Below are 16395 nucleotides of genomic sequence, written 5' to 3' on the forward strand. Positions count from 1 at the left end.
GGCGTCCCAGCATCACCCCCCTCCGTCCCCCACTCAACTCAGCCCAGCTTACTTACCTGTCCCCAGCCAGAATCTTTCCGTCTCAACCACAGCCAGTTGCTGCTCCTCTCTGCTGCTTCAGATAAGTTCTTCACTGTGCGACGCAACTCTTGGCCACTGAATCCGACGTCTCTGAGAAACCGGGTTGTAGAGTGTGCCACAAATCCTCGACAACCCACTTCCACTGGGTAAACCCGAACTCTCCATCCTCGCTGTTCCGCTTCAGTGGCTAGTTGAGCATACCGCAGTTTCTTCCTCTCATACGCCTCATCTACAGCATCCTCCCATGGCACTGTTAACTCTACCAGGTGAACAAGGCGTGCTGATCCAGACCACAAGACAATATCTGGTCGAAGGTTAGTGGTGGCAATCTCAGGTGGAAAAATAAGCCGTTGACCAACATCTGCCAGCATATTCCAGTCTCTAGCAGCTTCCAGTTGTCCTGGGCGAGGATTGGTTTTAACACCTTTTCTTGGTGGTTGCTCTCCTGGGCGGAGGAATGTTGTCTTTTGTGTGTAATGTTTTGATGGAACAGGTGGCAACTTATTGGTCATGTTACGCTTGTCTTCCAATGCTAAGGCCAAACATCGCAGCACCTGGTCATGGCGCCAAGTAAACCGTCCTTGGCTAAGAGCCACCTTACATCCTGTCAAAATGTGCCTTAATGTTGCAGGTGTTGAACACAAAGGACATGAGGGATCCTCTCCTACCCAGAGGTTTAGGTTCTGTGGTGATGGGAGAACATCATATGTTGACCTGATGAGGAAACTGATCCTGCTCTGTTCCATTGACCATAGGTCTTGCCAGCCAATCTTGCGTTGTTCCATACTCTCCCATCTCATCCATTCTCCCTGTTTGGCCTGGGAAATGGCCTTTATACACCTCATCCTCTCCTCCTGCTTTTGCACCTCATTGACTACCAGCTTCCTCCTTTGAGCTGGGGCCGCCTTGTGCCATGTAGGAGGAGTTGAACTGAAACCAAGACCCCCTCTTCCATGCTGAACTTGCCCCATGATATCACCAATTCGAAGGGCAGCCTTTGCATCTTCCACAGCTTTCTTTGCCGCCCACTTTCTTCCAGTTTTCAACACAGGTGCTGCCTCCCTTACGCATTTATCGCGTGACTCTACTAATGTCATTTCCAGTCTGACCTTGGCGCACTTAAACTCCTCGGTTAGAGCAGAGACTGGTAGCTGCAGTATTCCTTTACCATAAAGTCCCACTCTGCTGAGGCAGCGTGGAACTCCCAACCATTTCCTGATGTATGAACTGATTAAAGCTTCCAGCTTCTCTACTGTTGTCAAAGAAACCTCGTACACAGTCAGTGGCCACAGCAACCTCGGCAGTAGACCAAACTGAAAGCACCAGAGTTTTAGTTTACCTGGTAGAGCGCAGCTGTCTATGCTCTTCAACCCTTCCACTGCTTGTTGTCTAACTTCTCCCACACGAACTGTGTCCTTTAGATCCCCGTCGTACCATCTCCCAAGACTCTTCACTGGCTTCTCAGACACTGTTGGTATTGCCTCACCATTAATGAAGAATGTTTTATCTACTACTTTGCCTTTAATTATAGAGATGCTCCTTGATTTAGTGGGCTTGAATTGCATTCGTGCCCATTCAATGTTATTGGTTAATTTGCCCAATAATCGATTAGTGCAGGCTACTGTTGTAGTCATGGTTGTCATGTCATCCATGTATGCTCGAATTGGTGGTAGTCGCATTCCAGAAGCCAAGCGCTCTCCTCCTACTACCCATTTTGATGCCCTAATGATTACTTCCATTGCCATGGTAAAAGCCAGTGGAGAAATGGTGCATCCTGCCATTATTCCAACCTCTAGGCATTGCCATGTAGTGCTGAATTCTGAAGTTGAAAAACTGAATTGTAAATCTCCAAAATAGGCTTTCACTAAATTTGTTATTGTCATCGGTACACTGAAAAAATCAAATGCTGCCCAAAGTAGTTCATGTGGCACTGAACCATATGCATTAGCCAAATCCAGGAATGTCACATGGAGCTCCTTCCTCTCCTTTTTAGCTGATTGAATTTGTTGCCAGATCACATTGATGTGTTCTAAGCAACCTGGGAAACCTGGAATGCCCGCTTTTTGTATTGAAGTGTCAATGAAGCAGTTCTTTAATAGGTAAGCTGACAATCTCTGAGCAATAATGCTGAAGAAAATCTTGCCTTCTACGTTTAATAGGGAAATGGGACGAAACTGACTGATGCTTGTAGAATCTTTTTCTTTAGGTATAAAGACTCCACCTGCTCGGCGCCATGCTCTTGGTACAACCTGTTTTTCCCATGCCACTTTCATCAATTTCCACAGAATTCGTAGAACTCCTGAAGCACTCTTGTACACTCTGTACGGAACTCCATTAGGCCCTGGAGATGATGAAGCCCTTGCTTTTTTCACAGCTTGCTCTATTTCTTTCCACTTAGGTGCACAGTCCTCCATTTGGTATTCTGGTGGATTGATAGGTGGGATGTCTGACGGAATTGACATAGGCTCCTGCCTTTTTGAATCTGTATGTGTTTCCTCCAAATATCTCTCCAGCTCAACCTTAGATGCTTTTAGTGTGCCATTCTTCTCACTGGTGAATAACTTCTTTACAAATTTGAATGGGTCTTTATAAAAGTTAGCTCTCGCACGCTCCTTCTTTTTGTAGCGTTTCCGTAGGCGCTCAGCTCTGCGCAATGTTGCAAGCTTATCTTTTATGACCCTTTGTAAGAGATTGAGTCCCTCCTTCTGACTTTGTTCTGCTCTTCTCCATTGGTTCCTCAGCTGTCTCCTTTCTCTAACTAAGCGTTCAATCTCCTGCTGCCGTCTAGACTTTCCAGGAATAGTTTGTACTTTTTCCTTCCTTTTTTCAACTCCAAACCTCTCACTTCCATATGCGTAGATGATGTCCCCAAATTTATCCAGCTTCTTTTCAACTGTTCCACTTAATCTTTCCAATGCAACGCAGAGATCTGTGTTTACTGTGTCCCATGCAGTTTTCTCACAAGCTCTTGGCCATTTAACTCCAGGCTTGTGCCCGTTGAGGTTCTTTTCTCTCTTATGCTGGTTTGTCTGACCGGGTTCACAAGGATCATTAGGTTCATCACTAACTGTGTCCATGCAAGTCCTCCTCACATCTATGACAGGGGTGCTGATATCCTGCGAACTGTGGTTTGCTTCCTGTCGCTGGATTTCATTCGACTGACTTGACTGACTTCGTAAGAAGTATTGATCAATGCGAGGCCCTTGTCCCTTCTCCCTCAAGCATTTCATTCTCCCTTGATGAATCTTCAAACCCCTGACCGTTGTCGCCTTGCTCCAGCCGCAGACACAAACCTGGAGTTCCATGTCTTTGTTAACTGCAGATCTTGAACTAGTCTTTTGTGAAGTACTCTCCATACTCATATCCGTTTCCGTTCCTAAGTCGTTAACCGTGTTGTCCAACGTTGAGTCATCTTCCGCCCCCGCTCTCGCAGACTCTAGGGGTATTTTTCTCTTTAATTTCTTAGAAGCCTTGGGCGGGTGTCTCCAGCATCCTGTAAACACAGAGCTGGATACTGCCGACAAGGGTAGCTAACCCTTACCAGCCCCAATGGGGTCTCTTTCCTCCTGTCAGCTGTCTCTCCAGGCTGTCACAAGGTCTTTCCCTTGTTGCCAGCTGCACTATTCAGAAATCAATATTTGGTGGAATTTTCAAGCACAGCTTTCATGCGTCTTGGCATGCTCTCCACCAGTCTTTCACATTGATGTTGGGTGACTTTATGCCACTCCTGGTGCAAAAATTCAAGCAGCTCGGCTTTGTTTGATGGCTTGTGACCATCCATCTTCCTCTTGATCACATTCCAGAGGTTTTCAATGGGGTTCAGGTCTAGAGATTGGGCTGGCCATGACAGGGTCTTGATCTGTTGGTCCTCCATCCACACCTTGATTGACCTGGCTGTGTGGCATGGAGCATTGTCCTGCTGCAAAAAACAATCCTCAGAGTTGGGGAACATTGTCAGAGCAGAAGGAAGCAAGTTTTCTTTCAGAACAACCTTGTACTTGGCTTGATTCATGCCAAAATTGCCCGATTCCAGCCTTGCTGAAGCACCCCCAGATCATCACCGATCCTTCACCACATTTCACAGTGGGTGCGAGACACTGTGGCTTGTAGGCCTCTCCAGGTCTCCGTCTAACCATTAGACGACCAGGTGTTGGGCAAAGCTGAAAATTGGACTCATCTGGGGGTGCTTCAGCAAGGCTGGAATCGGGCAGATTTGTCTTTGTGAAGGACGCATGAATCAAGCCAAGTACAAGGTTGTCCTGGAAGAAAACTTGCTTCCTTCTGCTCTGACAATGTTCCCCTACTCTGAGGATTGGTTTTTCCAGCAGGACAATGCTCCATGCCACACAGCCAGGTCAATCAAGGTGTGGATGGAGGACCACCAGATCAAGACCCTGTCATGGCCAGCCCAATCTCCAGACCTGGACCCCACTGAAAACCTCTGGAATGTGATCAAGAGGAAGATGGATGGTCACAAGCCATCAAACAAAGCCGAGCTGCTTGAATTTTTGCGCCAGGAGTGGCATAAAGTCACCCAACATCAATGTGAAAGACTGGTGGAGAGCATGCCAAGACGCATGAAAGCTGTGCTTGAAAATCAGGGTTATTCCACCAAATATTGATTTCTGAACTCTTCCTAAGTTAAAACATTAGTATTGTGTTGTTTAAAAATGAATATGAACTTATTTTCTTTGCATTATTCGAGGTCTGACAACACTGCATCTTTTTTGTTATTTTGACCAGTTGTCATTTTCTGCAAATAAATGCTCTAAATGACAATATTTTTATTTGGAATATATTTTTGTTTATAGAATAAAACAAAAATGTTCATTTTACCCAAACACATACCTATAAATAGTAAAACCAGAGAAACTGATAATTTTGCAGTGGTCTCTTAATTTTTTTCCAGAGCTGTATGTAGTGTAGTGGATGTTAATTAAGACAGGCAGAGCTGAGTTATAAATATAGTATTATATGAAGACTGATTTGGACTCCTTTTTAAAGGTCCTGTTAAAACAAGGTATAGTTAAAAAATAATCTATGTGCTGCCTATGATTCAGAACCTGAATTGTATGGTATCACAGGATGACATGATTTGGAATATCAATGGAAGTGAATGCAAGTAAGATGTCACTGGTCTTAGAAGTGTGTATAAATCCTGGTCAGAAAGAGGCCCATCAGTTTCTTTTTTTTTTTCTCAGTACATTGTCATACAATCTCATCAGCCATGCTCTAGACAGGTATTGCAGGTATTCTAAAAAATACCTGTTTTTGAGAAGCAAAACATCAACGTGTAGGTACAGCCTATATCAGTACAGGGGTGTGCACAAGACCAACATTTGCTCAACCACCCCCATGGCCACTTTTTTTTTTTTCATTCAGATAAAATATATTTATCGTTCAAAAAGATGACATCATTGATTAAAGTAATGTACTTTGTTTCCTTCCTCACCCATATCAATAAAACACATCCGAAAAATATAATGGTAAGAGATCGGTTTGCCATGTGGACTTTCGTATACCGTGATCAGTCATTATGAAAGAGTTAAGACAACTGAAATTGAATATATAAAAAGGTGGGTGGGGTGCCAGCTGAATGCAATGCAACCTAAGGCAGGGGTGTCCAACCTTTTCTTGGGCATGAGACACTTTTGCATTTCAGACCAAGACACAAGCCACAACAATAGATTTCACCATACAGCTTGTACCTTCCCCATATTTAGGACATAAAATAATAACACAGCAAGGTAGTGAGGGAAACCTGGTGGACATCAAGAACAGCATAAGTACTATGCAGCCAGCTCAGGCACTTTCAACACATATTGTATTTGCTTTTCACTAAGCACCCTGCTAAAACAAATAACCCCACATCCGCTTTTTATGCTGCCATATATAGTTAATAGTTAACAACGTATTGTAGCAGCCAGCACCAGCTGCATGTGTGAGGATCCCAAGACAGGGAAGGAAGGACTGTAGTACTTAAAGGGCTGTTGTCAGATCTATCAAGCAAAGGAGTCAAGCAGACACCAAATATTTTATTGAGTGTTTATTGTGCAGGCAGAACGCCGGTCAACAGCAGTACACCACCCACACTCTCAACTGGCAAACAGCCAGTCCCCCACTACTCAGCACAACACACCCAGAAACAGTGACAAAACATTAAAGAGATATATAAACACTACAGCAAATATATAACTGCAATATAAATACTATCTCATGAAAACTAAAAATAATAAAAGTTCTGGCTTGGCAGTGTTCTCAAATTCAAAGAGAGGATTACCCAGGTTTTATTGTGAGGAACAGCAGTTCTGGGATTGCAGATCAATGGTGTTAGCTTTAGGGAAAATTAATTACAGTCAGCACTCACATATCCAGTCCTATGAAATGTTGACTTCAGTGACGGTTAAAAGAGTGCGACGCATATCTGATTATTTCATTTTGGCCCGTTCCAACCCTTGTCCGTTTTTCAGGGAACACAATTTCAAAAATACATATCTGAAAGGGATGTGTTTTAAAATACATTTAGATGTACTGTAGTTGGTTTTGTACTAATTTTCAACAGAAGTAGTATTTTAATTCAGAACAATACGATTCTGAAAATATAAAACTTGCCAAAAGAGATGGCACATGGATTGTAATACAGTACATACTTTTAAATCAGTATGCAAAATGTTACCCATGCACAGAACTGCATAAAACGTAAAAGGCAATGCAATTTAGCAAAAGATTAAACAAAACAAAACAAAAAAACCTACAACAGTTTCCAGAATTAAAAACCAGTATCTGAAGTCAGTATTAAAAATTGCAGAATATAGTGCTCGATAAGGCCAAATGTCACAGTACGCTTGCAAATGAAAATGCACAAAAGCAACTAAAGATTAAAAATACATCACAGTATCTAAAACGGTTTTATAGATTAACTCTTTTACATTACAGTAGCTGGTCTTGTTCGCTTTTTTTGCTGCATTTTCGTCAGGTGTAACTGGAGGAAGCCTTGTGTAACTGCACAATAAACACAGACTGATATGGCATGCGAAAGAAAATACACGTGTTGTGACGGATAATCAAATAAATTGTAACACTGAAAAGATGGGCTTTAGAAATCGCATGTTACGTGTTTCTTAATACAAGGACAGTAAAATGTGACAGTGTCGTATATCCCAGTGGTGCACCCCCTCCCCACACACATATTAAAAACGTCCTTAACTTTATATTTGAACAGGTGTTAAAAATCACATATTTTTTCCTTAACCACAAAAGTCCAGAGTTAGCTAAATACATAAGCGTATCACAAATTAATTTAAAATCAGTCTATAAATTTTACACTTAGCGAGTTAACATTTAGCTGACATGTTAAACCTGGGTTTCTAACAAATAAAATCAGCGAATTTAAAATTAAAAGTGAAATAGTGGTTTTTGGTTGATTTACTTTTGCTGCGCCAATACCCTGAAAACACGTAAACTATCCTTGCTGTATAGAGTCTCTGGCAGTTCTCGCTGATAACTTGGCGCGAGGAACTACTGTTCCTCTCAATACTGTACAAAAGTTTACAGTTGATTCATACAATTAATGCATTAGCGTTTGCTAGGATAAACTGTCGCCAGCCACAGTGACTGATCACTAAATATTTTAAATTATTATTATTTATTTCTAAGCAGATGCCATTATCCAGGGCGACTTACAATTGTTACAAGATATCACATTATTTTTTAAATACAATTACCCATTTATACAGTTGGGTTTTTACTGGAGCAATCTAGGTAAAGTACCTTGCTCAAGGGTACAGCAGCAGTGTCCCCCACTGGGGATTGAACCCACGACCCTCCGGTCAAGAGTCCAGAGCCCTAACCACTACTCCACAAGTCACAAGACAAAATTCCATGATCATTCGTCTGACACCCGTCCACTCGAAGTGTTACACACACACACACACACACACACACAGTGAAAGGCTATTCACACTTCAGCGTTTATTAGGGTAAAAAAATAAAAAATAAAAATTGAACCTATGGAATTGAATACTACCTTTCATATTTGAGAATAATCGTTGTAAAAAAAAACAAAAAAACAAAAAAAACAAAACGAAATTCGGTGCAAAAACAGGTTTGATTTTTGGACAAAACACACAGCGATCACCACCCTGTCCTGCTAAATTTGGATGTAATCTGAAGGCAATATGAATCGGGTGCAAACTGCCACATGGAAAAAATTGCACAAATACAAAAATTGCAGCGAAACGTCGGGTGTAAAAAACGAAGTGAATAAACGCTGTAGTGCGATTAGCCCTTTATGGAGAAAGAAATAGGTCTATGTGACTAATTTTTAGTAGAACATGAACAAAAAAAAAGTTTATAACAATTTGTTTTCAAAAGTTGTTTAAATACTTTATTTTTTAGCATTCATATTTTGCTTCAGAATCTCAGATTAAAATATTTTACATAATAGTCCTTAACGTAACTTAAAACTACAGGTATAATATCAGTGTGCACTAAAGTGGATGCGCACTAAAGGTGGATGCGCAAACTTAGCTACATAAGACTATACTGACATATCTAGACTACAGAGAACATGTAAAAACCATACAAAGATATAAAAATAAGCTGCACTTGCTTTATGCTTTCATTTCAACAAACACATAGTCAATCACAATCATGGAGGACAACAAAAATAAATCCTCACCTCAAGGAGGAACAAAAGGAGGGGGCGTGGATTGAATCGGCCTATCTGACTTCCTTTGTTAACAAGTATGCGCTAAGGCAGGAATTGCCAAATCACTCACGCATTCATTCGATTGCCTGTGCCTTTAATAGGTGTAGTCTAGATGCACACTAGAAGTACACTCATTCGCTCTTGTTAGTGACAGTCAATGTTTCTAGCTGCCTGTCACAGACCTTTTGCTGCCAGTCAGAGTGATGGACAGTCTCTGCCTGTCGACTTGCTCTTGAAACCATCTCCGACAGGTATTTGTTAGTTAACGGAAATGCTGTGTATGATTGAGCCTACATTTTGATGGATTGAAAAAATAAAAATTTGATAAAGAGGTAACTATGAGCTATTAATTACTGGATCTCATTTTATGTTCAACTATATGAACATAATTTAGATCTTTTATTTAACATCATGTAACCAAAGAAACAACAAAATGACATCACAAAAGTCTACCTTTTGGCCATAGCTGTAGAAATGTAGACAGGTCATTGTTTTCAATCAAGGACAATTTGATTGATAAACTAGTCAGAATAAACACTATTATAAAAAGGAGTTTGCAAAGTGTCTTTGAATTGTGACATTTCATCCACTAGGGTGAGTGGTCCAGTGGTTAAAGAAAAGGGCTTGTAACCAGGAGGTCCCCCGGTTCAAATCCCAGCTCAGCCACTGACTCATTGTGTGACCCTGAGCAAGTCACTTCACCTCCTTGTCCTCCGTCTTTCGGGTGAGACGTGACTGTGCAGCTGATGCATAGTTCACACACCCTAGTCTCTGTAAGTCGCCTTGGATAAAGGCGTCTGCTAAATAAATAAACAAATAGGGTATAAATCCAAAAGCAAGAGCTATAGTGTGTGTTGGCACACTCAGAATTAAAATAGTTGTGCAACCTGTCTTGTCTCAGTGGCTTTTTTGCATGCCTTTGATTGAATACCCCTATTGTGAATGCTGTCTTATAAATATAAGATAGCTATAGAGCAAAAATAGTTTGGTACCCAATTCCAACAGTTCCAGTTTCAGTCTTGTAAATTGGGCTCACAACTGATGAATCCAGTGGGAACAAGCACTATAAGACATGACATCTCATTTGGGGTTCCCAGAGTAAATAAATACATTTTAGAAGAACTTTGGAGGAGTCTCAAAAAAAAAAAAATCAGCTCGTTAGTTCACATTTAAATTAAAGCTTTCAATCAAACATTATAATGTGGCTGTGTACAGTGTGTGTTTTGATAAAGAGCCTTGTGAGTGTGAGACCCTCACTGTAATATTGAATTGTCTGTTATTGTGATTATTATTCTACTGGCAATAGAGCCGTGGGTTTAGTGTGCATGCTGTTGATCAAGTGTGTTTGATATATGACGGTGTATTGCTGTATTTAGATTAGGGTGAAGTTGCCGTAGATATATAGGTGGAACAAGGGTTTGTTACAGCCACATGTTCGGTAATCTTCCACTAGAAGGGATAATGCTAATTCAGTCTTTACTGGCAATAGTTAACGACTAAAGAATAATAATGACAATGATAATAATAAGTAAGCAATATAATAGTTTAACGATCGTTTGTAAACAAGACAATGCAGGTTAAACAAACACGTATAAATGAGAAGAAACATCTTTAACGTAAAATATATGAATGTTTTATTGTAAAAGTAAGGAATAGTTTTTTTTTTGTATAAAATCATCCCAGGTGCAAATGTTTATTGAATAATTAATCCTGTTAGGAGTAGGCAGGGCTGGGATTATATAATGATATCTTTCTTTAGGAGGGAGGACAGGATTATTATGTCAATTATTGATGATACAACCTGCTAGTCGGTGAGCATCAGTTGTCGTTTGCAAAATTTGCGTGTAGTATCCAGTGCCAAAATAAACATTTATACCTGTGAACGGTACCAGTAACGTTTTCCTGTGTGTTAAATACCTCCGGGTTCCTGATGTGACTGAGGGTGGGGGTAAGCTTGCACCTTTCACAGGTCATAAATAGGGATTTAAATATCGTTTAATAAAAAAATCTGTTTAAACTATTTGATTTCTATTGGTTAACCGTTTAACCATTGTTGCACCATCACACTAAATACTTTTTAAATAAATACCCTTTCCACATATGTTTAGTCTTTGTCATGCATGACATTTGTTTACCGAAAATAAAAGGCAGCTTAGAGCACAAATTATCTTTAATTGCATCACGATTGTATCACATTGATGATATGTGTACCGGTACACCTTTCTAAGTTTCTAGTATCTCCTTCATAGTTAATCTCGATCCACTACAGGGGACACTGGTTTCACATAAAATAAAACACAATTAAAAAAAAAAAATACATGTTACCATCTGTAACAGGGGAGGTCTGTGCCGACTATCTGGCGCATGCGTGGTTCTGCAGGAAGGGGGCAGCAGCCTCGTAAGATCTGGCTGTCAATCATGGTAATGACATGGAGAGGTTGGGAGGAAGGGGTGTTGGCTTTCCCTCTCTCCGACTGGTTGAGAGGCGGGTCTTGTGGGGTTGCTCAGCCCATAAGTACCGCGCTTGGTTATGCATGCGGGTGGCCGTGATTGGGAGACGCTGGTTGAGAAGGCCAGTGTAAACATAGACCAGGCAGGAACGCCAGTAGTGGGGCAGCAGTGTGGAGTAGTGGTTAGGGCTTAGGGCTTTGGACTCTGGACCGGAGGGTTGTGGGTTCAATCCCCAGTGGGGGACACTGCTGTTGTACCCTTGAGCAAGGTACTTTACCTAGATTGCTCCAGTAAACACCCAACTGTATAAATGGGTAATTGTATGTAATGTGAAATAATGTATAATGTGATATCTTGTAACAATTGTAAGTCGCCCTGGATAAGGGCGTCTGCTAAGAAATAAATAATAATAATAATAATAAAATAATAGTTGGAGCGAGTGACCAAAATAGGTAAGCACAGCTGAGGAAGACAGCCAGCCTAGAGAAAGAAAAAATAAATTGTTACGTATCCTAGGGAACGTGTATGAATAGAAGGGGAACCAGCATAGAGGCAGTGGGGGCACTGCGTAAGCAGCACTTTTGTTTTGTAGTTTTATTACGGTGTTTTATTTTCCCTTTTTCGTTTCGCCTTTATTATTTTTTGAGCACCTGTCAGTACCTGTATTGGTATTACTGTGGAAATGACTACCGTTTTTGGTATTCAGGCCACAAACAACAGCAACCTCTGTGGGCTAAAAAGAAAATAAAGCCAAAAGAAAATAATAAAACTGGGCACGAGTGGTATTGCAAATAAAACTTGTGTCTCCCGTGTGTGCATGTGAATTGCCCACCACCCTACCATAGTATCCCATAAACTTAGAGTAGCAATCAACAATTCTTGAATCCATGCTGTGAATCCATTTCAAAAGCAAGTACCTAAAAGACAAGTTTTTTTTTTTTCGCTGCTGGAAATGACCACAGATAAACTGCAACTTTAACAAACTATGCCCACAACAACTGAACTAAAACATCTTAAGTTTAAAAAATAAAAAAATAAAACATTGTACTCAAAGATGAACGAAAATGTCATCTGTTATCACAGAGCAGCAATTCTCAAACTCTGCTGCACTGTGACCCCTAGTTGTAGCAATAAAATGACTGGACAATATTTTACAGCCAACAGTAAAAAAAATAATTACAAATGCTTCTAGGCTGCTACGGTGTACGCGATCTTACCACAAAGACAGCTTCTTGATCCAGCTTTCGATTTTGTCAGCGAGAATAAAAGAAATATTTTGTCCTTGGAGTGATTTGTTAAGAATATTGAAGCGATCAAAAATATCTGCCAGGTAAGCACGCAAAGCAAGCCATTTAGCACAAGTTTATCGGGTTCTATTTTTTTTTTTTGTACTGCTGATCGAGTCAGTTGTCGGCACTTCTTTTGCTGCAGTGCCACTCGATTCCCCTTCATTACTCCCGTTTCCAACACTTTTCTTCAGAAAACCCTCAATTGTTTGATATTTATAAAGCAACGTTTTGAACTCACTTCACAAAGTAAAGTAAAACGTGGCAATAATAATAATACATTAACGTACCTGCTTCTTAAAACTAAAATGTTTTTATTTTGCAGGGATTTCGAAACATAACTTCGTTCTGACCGCTCCATCTTTACAATCCTCCCTTTTCTGTTTTGACGCCAGCTTCTGTGCTCCGTGTACGAACACCAGAAATCAACAGCTTGAAACTAGTTTGATAGATGAGTTTTCAGTCGACTAATCATGCCTAACCCAACATCATAGGTTGCCAAATAAATGTTACAGGCAGAGAACTTGCAGAATTCAGAGGCAGTGCGTAAAGAGCACATGTTTTGTTGGATATTTACTTTGAAAGTACAAAATGCCGGACACATTTTATCAATTTGTATTATACGTTAACGGTTATGTAAAAACGGTACACATTCATTTATCGGTTAACCGTTTAACCTATTACATCCCTCGTCATAAACGGTACAGTAATTTATTAATCTACCTCCTGAATGAATATCAGATCTCTGCCATTCACTTCCGGCAAAACAACGGGATTCCAAAAAATAGTGTTACACATCCCCACGTGTTGCTACAACTGTTTAACACACCCATCATTTTTCCTTTCATTGTTAACATCCTGACAACTTTTTACACTTATAACAAGTCTGTTTTAAAGCTCTTTTCAAAATGTCCTCTCTAGTGCATGGATAGTGTAAGGATTATTGCCCACATTGTCAAACAGGTAACACAGCTATAACGATCCATGAGGTGGTACTGAAAAGAAAAGCCAGAGCACTTGCTGAACCCCACTACTTACTCTTTAAAGAGGAAAAACTACTTACTCTTCATGGCGCAGGTCACTTATAGTGCGGTCCAGGGAGATCATCTCGCTTACCACCATGTTGAAACCAAACTCTCCGATGCTGGCTTGGATGGCATCTTTATACTCTGGCCCAAGCAGGAATGGCTTTGCTCCCTCACCGGGACCACCAGACACTCCTTGGGGCTCAGGTTCTTTCAGTTCAAAGTTTCCCAACACTCCAGATCTCAATACAGGATCTGGGTAGACATGTTTCTGTGGCTTAAAGGTGATATACTGTTTCTGAATTATATTCTGTTGATTGTCTGCACCAGCTTGCGGGGGATGAGGTAGTCTATTTTTACCGTCATTTTTTTGTCGGATGGACTCTAGGTCAACTTCAACCCCTTCTACATGAGGCCAGGGGACCACAGGATTAAATTTGTCCAAGACGTGGTCCTTCACATTGGGCAGAGGATTGTTGGCAGGTCTTTTTTCCTGCAGCAAAAAAATTCAGACATGAAACAAAACAAATACCAAAACAGCGCTACCTGAAAAAAATCTTTTAAGAAAAAGTGTTTGACTGTTAAAGAACATGACTAAGCAAGAAAACTTACATTTTGAATTGACAGTATGGTTATCCGCCCAAACTTTCCACAAGGATTATAATTTGATTGCTTTTACATGAACATGTAATAGAATCTGAGATGAATGTACTTTCCCCAGGCAAGCACTTAGTTTAATCAGCTAGTTCAGTTGTGATTACATTCTTCTAGCACAGCAAGCACAACAGTGTCCTATTGCCTTTTACCTCTGGAGGTCTGGGTTTAAGTTCTCAAATGAAATGCCTTTTTTAACGTGTTAATGTAAGGGTAGGCTGAAAAAATGGATGCCTTACTCTACATCTTGACAGATTACAGATACAGTATAATGCAATGGTTTTTCAAACTTTTTGTAAATTATTTCCTGAATTGGGATGAGAAGTGTGTTTCAGATTTAATGTACAAACAATTCAAGTTTTTCTTATTTCATATTCAGGCCTCTGTCGAACAAGAAACCAGGTCTGGATAACGGGTTTCATTAGCCAAGTAACTAATTATTCATTACATTGTTATTACTTGAACCATCATATTACTTTATTATGGGAAGCAACATACTTGTAATGTTTTAGCAACAGAGTGTGGAGTTTAGTACAACAACAATTAAAATGATACAAAATAAAAAGTTGATGCTGTGACATGTATGTATTTTGGGGGGTATCTGTGCCCCTTAATCTGACTTTCATTTTCTAGTTTAAGATTATATTGTATGTGCACTGATAAGGTTGACCTCTATGAGTGCATCTACAAAACATAATTTCAACCAGGAACTGCATGGATGCAAATACCTTTTGATTACTGGAACACACTGGTGAGCAATATGAATATGTCTAATTGATTATTCCAACACATCAATATAAAGCAAGTATTTGAGAATTAGACTAATTGACATAACTAAAAGTATTAAAAGAAAATGCTGTGTCTGAGAAGTAAACCAAATCTAACATGTTAAGAAAATGGGTTGGTCTGATATATGCCCCCCAACAAAACTACACAATTCCCTGGAATTCCACAGACATAGACTGAGCCCTACTGCAACACACGTGTTTGATAGTCTGTCTCTACCTGGATTAATGATGTGTTGTAGAAATGGATCGACTATATTTAGTCTACGCTTGCTTTAAAACATTAAACACCGACATACTTAACAGGTCTGCAAGTCACATACTGACATGGCATGTTAAACTATGACAATACCGTATCTTTATGTTAAACACACACACGGGCCTGCTGTGTTGGGGGTCCATCCTGCAGCTGAATCAATTGCAAACACCTTCTTCCGTGTTTACTCTCATCTGGCGACGGTTTACTCTCTTTTTCGGAAATGTCTAGTAGCAGTGTATACCATGCCTTACTATCAATTCACAATTTAAATTGCATTCCATGCACTCGATACCCGTTGATGTGTAAATAATAATAAAAATAATAATAATAATTGGATTTCCATGACAACGACCCGGACTGTAAATATCAAAGACATTCGCTCGAATATGAAACAGAATGATACATACAACAAACAATAATTTAAATATTACATAACATTTTAGAATTAAAACACCTACCACTTGAACAAATGGATTTTCGTCGTTGGATTTGGGTGTAAGAGAAGACCAGAGCACAATCAATCCTAAAAAAGTACCCACGATTAGCAAACTGCGCAGAATAAAGCCTATTTTTAACCTCATAATGAAAATAACAGGAAACGAAATTAATTAAATGAAATGTTAAATGTATCTGCCCTCTCTTCCTGTCCGTGTTCGCCTTCTTGTCCTGTTTCAGTCCTGTTCAAATCGTTCTATTTTCTTTGGTGCTGCCCCCTCTGCTTTGCCTTCTCCTGCGTGTAAAACGTGTTCCTCGTATTTACACTGCCACAGCCATCGGATTTATTACACTGCCCAAAGACTGACAGTGACAAGGATGTGAAATGAACCAATCTGGGAAGTTGATTTATGAGTGCACGTGGCTTATTTTAAAAGACGGGTTCAAGTTTTTGGTGTATTTAGTCAGTGGGAGTGGTAATGCATACAATAACTTGGATATGTGGCACTTTACTAATATTTACATCTAGTTAAACGAGTGGAATAAATTAATTAGCAGAACCGTGTATTTTATGAATCTTATTTTCTTATTTTCACAGGCTACAAAAATATACAGCTCTGGAAAAAATTAAGAGACCACTGCAAAATTATCAGTTTCTCTGGTTTTACTATTTATAGGTATGTGTTTGGGTAAAATGAACATTTTTGTT

At 40.0% G+C, this 16395-nt stretch overlaps 1 protein-coding gene across 2 annotated transcripts in view; it reads right to left on the reverse strand.

Annotated features, from left to right (window-relative positions):
• Nucleotides 1-16058, reverse strand: part of LOC117421468 (N-acetylgalactosaminyltransferase 7-like) — a 30792-nt gene extending 14734 nt beyond the window's left edge. The window contains exons 1-2 of one of the 2 annotated variants that reach the window (XM_034035935.3): nucleotides 15710-16058; nucleotides 13592-14046 (exon numbers count right to left, since the gene is read on the reverse strand). In XM_034035935.3, coding sequence (XP_033891826.2) covers nucleotides 13592-14046; nucleotides 15710-15832 — 578 coding nt within the window. In that variant the 5' untranslated portion in view covers nucleotides 15833-16058. The remainder of the gene's footprint in view (nucleotides 1-13591; nucleotides 14047-15709) is intronic. The other variant, XM_034035934.3, reaches the window with a different exon arrangement.
• Nucleotides 16059-16395: the final 337 nt, after the last annotated feature.

The sequence above is a fragment of the Acipenser ruthenus genome, chromosome 1, assembly GCF_902713425.1.
Source record: "Acipenser ruthenus chromosome 1, fAciRut3.2 maternal haplotype, whole genome shotgun sequence".
Classification (NCBI taxonomy): Eukaryota; Metazoa; Chordata; class Actinopteri; order Acipenseriformes; family Acipenseridae; genus Acipenser; species Acipenser ruthenus.